This window comes from Panulirus ornatus, chromosome 27 (assembly GCF_036320965.1).
Source record: "Panulirus ornatus isolate Po-2019 chromosome 27, ASM3632096v1, whole genome shotgun sequence".
In the NCBI taxonomy this organism is placed as follows: domain Eukaryota; kingdom Metazoa; phylum Arthropoda; class Malacostraca; order Decapoda; family Palinuridae; genus Panulirus; species Panulirus ornatus.
This window is the reverse complement of record NC_092250.1, coordinates 2,479,574-2,490,888: the sequence shown is the minus strand read 5'-3', so window position 1 is coordinate 2,490,888 and position 11,315 is coordinate 2,479,574. Positions and strand designations below refer to the sequence as shown.

General features: G+C 35.5%; 1 protein-coding gene across 1 annotated transcript; it reads left to right on the top strand.

The window, feature by feature from the left end:
* The first annotated feature begins 255 nt into the window (after positions 1 to 255).
* Positions 256 to 10,585, top strand: LOC139757536 (protein PBDC1). Its single transcript, XM_071678095.1, has 6 exons — positions 256 to 316; positions 2,912 to 3,008; positions 4,071 to 4,145; positions 5,597 to 5,656; positions 7,181 to 7,321; positions 8,558 to 10,585. The coding sequence occupies exons 2-6, from the start codon at positions 2,976 to 2,978 to the stop codon at positions 8,780 to 8,782; spliced, it is 534 nt and encodes a 177-aa protein (XP_071534196.1). The 5' UTR covers positions 256 to 316; positions 2,912 to 2,975; the 3' UTR covers positions 8,783 to 10,585.
* The last annotated feature ends 730 nt before the right edge of the window (positions 10,586 to 11,315 follow it).

Sequence of the window (11,315 nt, the reverse complement as noted above, 5' to 3'; positions counted from 1 at the left end):
CCACGATTACCAAGCATATATCAACGCTGAGAACTTAACAAAGTAGCAATAGTAACTGTGGGACTCCTCGTATGTATTTTAGTATTCTCTCATTGTTATTGAGGAATATACAGGAAATACGTAAATGTATTCATACTTTACGTACTACTTTCTGTGAAACTACTATATTTTTTCAGCTTTTAGCTACCATCAATTAACCAATCAGCTCGTGTTGTGCCGCAGGAACGACTGTGGTGTGCTCGAGTGACTGGCTCGCCAACAACAGCATTCGTTGGAGGCGTTCGCTACCTGACAGACGACCCCCCTAGCGTGAAGCGTGAGTTCATACGTTCGATAATTTCCATTACATCTTGAGATTAACGTACTTAGGTTTCTTAAAGCACATTAGAGCAATAACCTTACATCATGCATTCTCACCCTCAGGTCTATCTAGAGATATTTTAAATGGCATTGAAGTTAGGATTAACAGTAATCTAGTTGGGATTAACGTGTACCAGGTTGATGCTAGGGATTTTAAGTCTATTTAAGATTAATTCAAGAATTAAGACGGGGATATATGCAGAATATGTGATTATATGATGATATATAAGCTGTTAGTATGTGCCATGCGGTGTCAGAATAGGGTCAGACTTATGACGTATTCTAAACTACCCGAGACTAACCCTAATCAGCTCAACTTAACCAATAACCCGATATACTAATTATGTAAATCATAATATAAGATATAAATAAAAAAAGAAAATAGGTAGATCACCCCCCATACCTCATACGTAATTGCTTCTTTTTGGTCCTATACAGTAGAGTTACAGATACAATAATGTTGGAAAAATATATTGCATCATGACCCTTTTAATACAGCCTACACAAAAGTTAAGTGGAGCCACCACTGGGTCTGTTGCTGCCAACTTTAAATGATAATTTCTACCCTAAATACAAAAATTGAATTATTACTCTCCCAGGACAAGTTAACTGAGTTACTTGAATTACTCTGGCATCAAACACACTTGGAAAAGACTGTCACATAATAAAACCTCAGGCCCAAATAAAGATACAGAAATTTCAGGCAATGAAAATATAGAGAAAATATGGAACTAGGAAAAATCAATTTTGCAAATAGCAATGTCATGATGAAACAAGATATCTGGAATAGTGGTAGAGCAAAAAATACAGACCTTGACACTATACTGGAGAAATTCAAATAAATAGATCACATAAGGCCACATGTGACTTCTCGTAGCTCACAAACATAACTGAAAATATTTTCCTCTATTAAAGGTAAAATGACAATAGAATATGAAATTCAAAGAAGTTTACCTTAGGAGAGCTGTGCAGCTTTGACGTTCCAGATGCTGACAATCTCACAGGCACAGTTAGATGGTGTACTACCTCATAGTAACTGGTGTCTAGGGTAGTTCTTGATTCAGTAAAATGGTAGAATACCTTCAGGCCTGAAAAATATAAGAATTTCATTAGTATTTTTCAAATAACGATGCATTATACAGTATATGAAATGATTATGTCCAATATCTACGTACACATACACGTGGCTGAAAACGTTACAGCATATTGTGCTTATGTGCAACAGTGTGATGTATGAAACATTTTCAGTAAAGGTTAATGCCTAAATCGTGACAACTCCATTCCAAAACCATTGTAGACTCTTTTTTTTTTTACTGAAACTCATTAATCAAAACCAGCAAACATTCAAAAATCATAAATTCTGTATAGTACACAGTCAGTCATTGATGTTAACCATTCAAAAATCATAAATTCTGTATAGTACACAGTCAGTCGTTGATGTTAACCATTCAAAAATCATAAATTCTGTATAGTACACAGTCAGTCATTGATGTTAACCATTCAAAAATCATAAATTCTATACAGTACAGAGTCAGTCGTTGATGTTAAACCCGTTGCATTATATCCAAGCTTGCAATATGTCACTTGGTTTGTTTGAATATGTTTGCATTTAATTTTTTCTTTTAGATACAAAAATAATAGAACACATACAGCAGCAAACTGTACTTCGCCACATTCCAAAAACTGTTAAGCAGTTTTAAATTCAGTACATCCCTCTCTCTATTCTCATGGTTCAGTTAATTTCCACAGGAAGCATATCCCTTCATGTTTTTTCAAGGGCTTTTGATGAAATTTCTCTCCTTCATTAAAAAGCAGAAATTCATCCTGCATTTGGAGTATCATCCTGCGTTTGTAGTGTGTGGTATCACTGGCACACTTTATGAAATGTAAAGAAACAGAAACCTAAGACTGTGGAGGCTTATTGAGAGATGCAATCAATGAGAGAAAAAATGAGAATATTCCATTTATATTACTGTCAATGTTTTCTGTAATTTATACAATGTGGTAGATACACTTGTGTACACTTGCACAGTATGCACATACAAACTTATGTCTATACTCTCTATTAATAACTTCAATGCAATGCTTTCTTTGTTATACACTATATCTTTTAGTTGGGAGAGACCTTAACTATATATATATATATATATATATATATATATATATATATATATATATATATATATATATATAAAAGCCAAGAATGAAAATGTGCAGATAGAAGTGTCCACAGAGTATACTTACACTAAGCAAGAAATTTCAGTTGTATAATGCAAATAATCATATATGCAATTGTTTAAAATTACTTCATATTTGCACATCTTGCATGTATCCTCCACATTCTTGATTGTATCTTATATTTTGCACCTCTTTTCAATTTTTTTCTCCTAATCTACCTTCCTGTATTATACTTCATATCATTCTACATTGTTTTTTCCCCAGTCAGTTTCCATTACTGTAATCTCTCTCTCTTTCTTTCCAGTAACTTTTATGCATATTTCAAATTTTTCTTATTATCTCAAAAAAGCATTAACTTAAGGTGTAATTACAGTGATCCGAGGATTGAGGTTTTCACTGACGGTTGTTACTGGCATCCAAAAACTTGAAGCAGAAAGATGCCCACTCAAGCAGAGATTCTTGCTGAACTGGTAAGCACTTTTCATATCTTTAATTCATGTCAGTTTACTATGTACATTATGAATCATACAAGTCTACATGGTAACAAATATTCACAAGTTAGCTTCACCTGCCTTTAAGTGAAGCTTCCATGGGAGAATCAGAGGAATACTGGAATTACACTGCACTTTAAGGAAAAAAATTGTTTCATGGAACACCAATTTAGTATTGAAAATGAAGCACTTATACTCAACTTAACATTCACCCTGTAAGCATACCCCACTGAAGATCATGCATCTAAACTGGGGCCTTTCATAGTAAATAATGCAGCACTCAAAGAAGCCTTAGTGTATTTAAAGCATACTGGAAATGCTCTCGGAATGTGGAGCATGGTGTGGTTCCCGTGAACACAAAGCATTTGCAAGGAGCATCTTGCAAAAAGTGAACATGAAGCCATTATAATGAACATGTACATATAACAACCATAGTGTTTCATGGAATGCTTGCATCATCTACAATGCAGTATAATTTGTGGAAGTGAAATAAGAATAAGTGAAATTAAGTTCTGAGCCAGGTTGTTTTCTAGGTTAAACTTTTTTAAAGGGCATAACCTGGTTAGTATCCAAGCTAAAGTTAGGGGTCGGATGAATAACTGATTTTGACTTGTCAAGTTATGACCATGGTTAAGTTACAGGTCATTGTTTGACTTTAGATGGAATGACTGATGACAGAGACAACGGACAAATGATCCTCAGGTGTTTGCCACTGTGTACTGGTAACACAAAATATAATGCCTTGGATATGCAAGTATAAAGAAGCATTCATTGTGACTGTGGTGTAATCATTCTGAACAAACACTGGAATGACAAGCCGCTGAAAGCTCAGTTAGCACTGATTACAATACTTTAGTAAAGTGTACTATTATAAAGAAATACATTACTGTGCCTGCAGAGGGTGGTGAAAGGTATGTAAATCTAATTATATATGGATTCTAATCATAGGATCTTGGCATTTACGTTAATCCTCAGTATGCCTGGCTGAGTTAGAGCTTTAAGGTTTTTAGGAAAATGTATTACGTGTTACTTTTCTTTCAGGGCATCCCTGGGGGTGTGGCTGTTGGTGGTGCAGGTGCTGGATCAGCTATTAATGCTGAGGAGCTTGGGAATGATGTAAGTATTAAAAGTACATTAGAATTCTTTACTATCACTGACTTGAGCATGCACATGCAAATACAAAACACCTTTATTCTGTAAAGAATGTCATCCTTTACACTTGCTAGGATCCAAATCCTAAAAGTCCATGTACTTTAGTTACATAAATCAATTTTGTACAGTAGCCTTTGGTGTTTTTCCATTTGATGTATAGCAAAGGATACTGACCACGTCCTTGTGATTATCTGGTTGAAGTTCTTCCCAGGATTTGTAAATCTTCAAGCACTGATTTCCATAGAACTTATATAAGATGCGCAACTTTTAAGTAATGCCTGTAGTCCAAGAGAACCTTATAATTTTTGCAATCAACACCATAAAAGATTGAAAGATAGAGTTCTGTACATTTTCTCAAATATTTGATGGCAGCTGTATATTCCTGTAATTATTAGAATCAAGCTTAGGTCAAGTAGAGATTTCATTTTTGGAGGAGGACTGGCCATTTGCTCAAGCCTAACAGAACTGCTTTCACAATGGTTGGTGGAAAGAGAACAGATACCTGTTTTATTACGTAAGGACTTACTTGAGATTCAATATGAGAGGAATGCATGGGGAACTGCTGAAGAGGAGTAACATTTTACAGGTGTCGATCCTTGTCCCGAGTGTCAAACCTGGAAAGAGCTGTATTTAGGATGATAACTTAGGGTGGCACATTTCAAGTATTTTTATTTAGGCTGATGTACCATGGTTCAGGGTAGCTTAGTCTCCTAAGCGAATGTATAATGGTTAAGTCTTTACTGTAAGCGTTACCAGACTCCACCTCCTTGTGCTTATGCTCCAAGTGATGAGTCAGCTTCAGTGAGGTTGTATCATCATGTGTTATCAAAATGGAACTAGAAGTTTCATCAAATAACTTTTCACTTCAAAAGAGACCATCACTTCCCTGCTACTGAAATAAAGCCTTGAAAATAAAGTAGCTCCTTTAGAAAGAGGAGCCCTGGAGTTTTATATAATAGTAAATAATAACCCTTAATGTACGTATGGTACTGATGACAGTTTATTTACTTGTCATTCCCTGAACTTTACATCTCAAATAAGGAGTGATTGGACCAGACTTAAGAAAATGAATTACCCTAAGTATATAGCATTAGTGAGGAATTTCTGACAGATGGTGATTTCATTATAACAAAGCAATATGCATAGTCTAATTTTGTCATTACATATGGAGATACTTCATTATATCTGGAAAAAAAAGTCTCTTCATCATTGTCTGAAAACATGAAAAGAAACTAACCAAGAACCGAGTCTTTAAGGAAAAATCTTTCTTTATTGTAAGAATTTATGTAACTAGATATCTGTAACTCAGCTTTCGCTTTCACAGTCACATATTCGTTTAGTACCATGGTTATAATGTATAAGATGTATGTAAATTGGTTTCTAACAGCTTCAAAATGAATTTTTACTTTTTTCAGGCCACCATGGAGCAACTCTGGGCCATGAAGGCAATGGAACATTCCGAAATTTATTTTAATGTAGGTAAATGTACATGTACGAGTTTATTGTTTAAGGAGGAATATTAAGTCAAAGACATGGTTTGATCTATACAAGAATGAATTACTTGATGTTTGTTGTTACATGATAACGTTTCATACCTATCCGATATTAGGAAAGATGTAGGCACAATCCTATAATTAGAGAAAATTATGGTCAACAGTTAACAGGACAGAGAAAAAAATCCAGGTAGCTAGAAAGTTAATGAGGTTTATTTATCTTTTGACGATTAGGATGCAAGAATACTACCCTAATTTTCCATGCATGTTATTAAAAGTAACTAAAAGGGGTGGGGGGAAGAGAGAGAGAGAGGGAGAGCTGGAAACCCTCTCCTTATTGCATTTAATTTCTAAAAGACAGAGCAGAAGAGGAGGGACCAAGCAGGGAATGCTCATCCTCCTCAAAGGATCAGGCTGAAGGTCTGATTGTAACCTGGATGAGAAGAAGGGAGAGATAGGCAGTATGTTAGGGGAGAGCAACCCGGATGTTCTGGCTCTGAGAGAGACAAAGTGCAAGGGGAAAGGAGAAGAATGATTTTGGAATGTACTTGGGGTAAAGTCTGGGGTTAATGTGAGGGCAAAAGCAAAGTAGGCGGAGTTTTAGAAATGTGTGACGGAGATTAAGTGAGCCATTTACTGATGTGGATGAAAATGAAAGAGGTGGGTGGTTTAGTGCTTGTGTAACTATCAAATGTTAGTGAGAGGAGTAAGTAAGAGAAATAAATGTTCTTGGAGAAGCTGAGCGAGTATGTCAACAATTTTGAGGTGATGAAATCCAGTAATAGTGATGGGTGAATTGCATGCAAAAGTGGGTGACATGGCAGTTGAAGGTTTAATTGTGGGTCATAGGGTACCCACTGTGAATAAAAATGGTAAGCAACGTAAGGAACTGTGGGATGAATAAGGACCAGTGACTGTGAGAACCTTGATTAAAGTAAGGGACATACATAAGTTTGTGTTGGTGAGCAGGGTTAATGGTAAGTATCCATTAAAGGATTATGTCCTAATTGATAGGAATGCTGGAGATAGACTTTTCAATGTAAATGTTCTGGGAGGGGTATCTGGCTGGATTTCTGATCATTTCTTTGTGGACACAAGGGTGGAAGTATGAAGAGGTTTAGGAAAGAGTGACCTTGGAAAAGAGGCTTGTGTGTGGAGATACCAGGAGGATCTTGGGTGACGAATGGCAAAAGGTAAGAGCCAAAGAAAGTAGGGGAGTGGGTGAGGAATGGAAAGCAGTGTTCACATATGCAAGAGAACTGTGTAGCATGCAGAAGGTAGGACGTGGGCATGTAAGTTTGGGAAGTGATTAGTGGGAAGAGGAAAGTAAGTTGTTGGTGAAAGAGAAAAGAGAGGACTGCATGGATGAAGAACAAGAATAACATTTATGAGCAAGCTTCACCACTGCAAGTGATTTTATGTACTTACTTTTAATCTGTTTATATTATTACCTTTGAAAACTAAGGTTTCTTATCTGTGTAGATAAATTACCTTTTATCTTTACAGCTACTTTGTGCAGTAGACCCTCGGCTACTGAAGCTTACCCCAAAAGATGACTTAGTCTACAGTGCCTTCAGAAAAGAATTTCCAGACTTCAATATTGGAAAACTGGAGGAAGAAGAACTCAAAAGTTCAGTGGCAAAAGAGGTATGTGTATCATTCAGATGATATTCATTAGTCTAAAAGTTTTGATCCAGTGTATTTAACAACTGTGCTAGTTTATAAAATTCAGGGAAACGAACATGTTCATACAATATCCACCATGCCATGCTTCATTTACAGTGGCTGAAGGCTCTAAAGACAAGTGGTTTCAAATTAAATTCTCCTTAAACACTCACTTATGAAGGGCACATGAAGTTTCATGTGTCTGCACATTTATGTATGTGTATTTTTTAGTTATTTTATTAAAACTAGCTCAAACTTTTGATTAAATTTTGCTACTTGTGTGGATTACTATGTGTGGTCTATAGTGGATATGTTAGCAAAATACTCTTTCCCCACCAATCCTAGGAAAACCTTCCTCTTTTAATTGCCCACATGGCATGGGTAAAACTGTAATCTAATTATGGCCATCTTGGTTGATAGGTAGGCCCTCTCTTATGCACTCACTGCAGAGGTAAGAAATGTAGGTTTTAAAGTTTGAAAACCCATATCTTTACCATTAGCAGAGCTGTATGATTATCCATATTTGCTCTCTCCCTCTGTCCTTTTTGAAATAGTACTTCTTGATCCTTTACAGCAACAGGCCTGAAAGACAGACCCCAATGGGTAGTAAATGATTTAGTTCATTGTTGGGTGATGGCATATGCAGCTCTATACTCATGACATCATAGGCCCAGCCAGGTTGGTGTATGCTTGCTAGGGCTCTCTGAACAAGTATTAGATGATCTCATATTTATAATGGCAGCTAAAGAGGGTAAAACAGTACTTTGACCAACCCATGAGTAACTGCATTCAGTGATTTTCAGGCTGTGTTTTCATTAAAGAAATGTTTTTCATAGCTCAAAAATCCAATTTTTATATTGCTTAGTATGCTTCAGGCATACACATGTGTTTTCTGAGCATTTTTTCAAAAAATACTGTTTTTACTGTCAAATCCTTTTCCGGGGTTCATTTCAAATTTATTTCTAAATGGTGAGCAGTTATGCTGAAGCACATTTACGAGGCAGTTGCTTGTATGACATGGAACTGTTTTATATATGACACACAGGATGTCACTAAAGTTTTCACAATACTTCTTTCTTCTATTTATGAGACAGTTTAATGTCAACATTGGGTATGAATTTTCATATTATAAGACTAAAAGTGTCTCACTTTAATTATGGATGCATTTTATGAAACATTAGTGTATGGCTATATAATAATCCAGTTGGTATGTTTCAGAAATGGAGACCATTTTGTATGTCATTTGAAAAGGAAATTGAAGACTACAGCTTTGCCACCCTTGTTCGTATAGACAGTCAGGATGAATACACAGAAGCCAACACAATTCTTGTTACTCGCATACAGTTCTTCTGTATTGAGATTGCTCGGAACAGGGAAGGTTTCAATGACAGCATCAGATCCAAATTCAAGCCCAAGCCTCGCACCAAGAAGGTGGAGCAATAGCATCGGGTTACATATATATAGTATACTTCAAATTCAAACAAAAAATTCTCTAGGACCTTGCTTCCTTGCCAATTAAATATACCTGTGTCAAAGAGATATTTCTATTTGTATCCGCAGTATGTTAGGTGTATCAAAGAAAACTCTTTTGATATTCCCAGTATGTTATTTTTATATGTATCTCAGATATTTTGGGGTATTTTTGGTATGTTCTTGAACTACTAATACATCAAACACAAATCTTGGTAATCTTAACCCGACCACCTATAATCACAAGTACAAGCTTGAGTTTGGGAGGGCTTCCTGTATTTTGCATTTTTTTTTTTTTTTTTTTACTGTATCTGAATTCCAGGAAGATATTCAATGTTAAGCTTAATGATATGTCAGCAGATTGCAACACAATCCACTTTCATTTATTTCAAAATTCACAAGATTTATTGGTTGATCTTGATAAGTGCTAAAGTTTGTTGGGTGTGACAATTATAACTGTAGTGATGTATGAACAAGATCAATGTGATGAAGCATTTGATTTCACTATAGATAGCATTGTGAGGAACAGTGGCATTTACTTTCTATGTGTATCACAAACTCCTGACTATCATTGTTCATTTTGTTATGAATGTTTTCTCTGATGTGTTTATCATGACTCTTGACTGTGTAGCCCCCTTTGTGGAGATTCCGCTAAGACTAAATAAATTTGCTCTCAAAAAATTAGTTGCTTTCTGTAGCTCACACAACCTCTTGCTCTCTACAGTCTTGTGCCATCTGGAGTGGCATGACAAGTTTAGTCAGAAATCTATTCTTTCCTCTTTTTATGTCTTTTGTTGGCTTTTTGTTTTCAATCTTCATCAGCATATTTAAGTAATTAACTTTTGTTGACAAAAGTAAGTAGTTTATAATCTGTGTTGGATCAACATATGATGTATTGTTTCACTGCAATGATGTATATGTCTGGTTTTAAGTAGAAGAAAAAAAGTAATTGTGAAAAAACTCATTTTACCATGTTTTCAAGCCCAAAGGACAAGTTATGACCACCTGGTCACAGTGCGATGATAGACAATAATTTGGTCGACATTTTAAATGATAAAAGTATGTAAAAGTCTCATGAAGCTTGTATTCATGAAACATGGATGAGGCTGCTTGGCTATCTTTAAAACATTAAGCAATCATCATACTAATTTCAGGTTTATTTTGCATTTTCTTTAAATGACCTCATTGAAGCTTGATGGGCTTTTTTTTTTGTCAAAGTGGAATTCTGCCCCTGCTATTTTTAGGTCCAACAATAAAGCTGTTCTGGAGAATTCTGAACAGTTACTTCCTGCTCTCCTCGCATCACCTTGAAGCTTTTGTATTACAGGTGAATATTTATGTGAATCAAAGGATAATATTATTTAAGACTTTTGGTTCAGCGGATAAATGCCCTGTATCTCCTTGAACATAATTTACTCATACAATTTTTAGCCTGCTATCTGAATATGTACAGCAGTCATGATATCATTAACTGAATACAAGAAACAAGTAATTGATGTCTCTGAGGGAAAACTACCTGGCTTTCAGCTGTATATTCTAAGGAGTAATTAGTTGACACAGAAGCTACACAATGGGCCACATTTCTGTTACTTTGACTCTCTTTAAAAGTCAGTTGAAAGATAACTGTAGGATAATATAATGTTTCTTGTTTCCAAGAAAAAAATATCATCAGCATGTCAGTTACTTGTGCATCAATGAAGGGTTTAGTGTACAACCCATATTTCATTCCACTAATTACAAATGTCTCAAATAAAATGAAAATAACACATATGAAAACTGGTATGAGTTACTAAAAATGACAAGGTATTAGATCAGCCATGAATAGAGATTTGGTCACAAGGAGCAATGGCAGGTTACAGCTCTAATGTATTTCCTGCTCTATGATGACCTTGTCCATTTGAAAAATCTCCGAAACAAATCTAAATTTGCCAGTCAAATTCATCTTGTGTGGAATGTCTGAGAGTGGTCAGTTATGGAGTTGTGGATTTATTCTTACGTTTCAAGAAAAGTAGTGGATTCCAATAGGGCCACCCAATTAAATTTCAGTTTGCCTCACTCAATTGAGAATGTATACTAACTTTCATTGACCATCGTCATGTAAAGTTTTCGTTCAGCTCATGTCTTGGTTTTAAAATAATGCATGATGCAAAATCTGACAGTTTAACTTTATTTACTATAAGCAGATCAAGTGAAAGAGTACTTAGGGAAGAGAAATGAGGGAAGAATGCATGGAATGGTGTATACAAGGCAGGTATGTATGGACAGGTATATATGGAGACTCTTTTGCCATGGCCACCCCTTTGATGGGATTTCTCAGAGGAAACGGGCATAAGAGAGATATAAATGGATTGATAGAACATATTAATTGCTTGAATGCTTTTTGTTTAGGGGATGTTCTAAATATATTTATTCTGAAGATCATAATATGATTTTTGGGTCAGTTTTCATGTCTAAACAATCTCATAAAATGACTTCCTGAGCATATGCATATTTTTGACATCTTTAT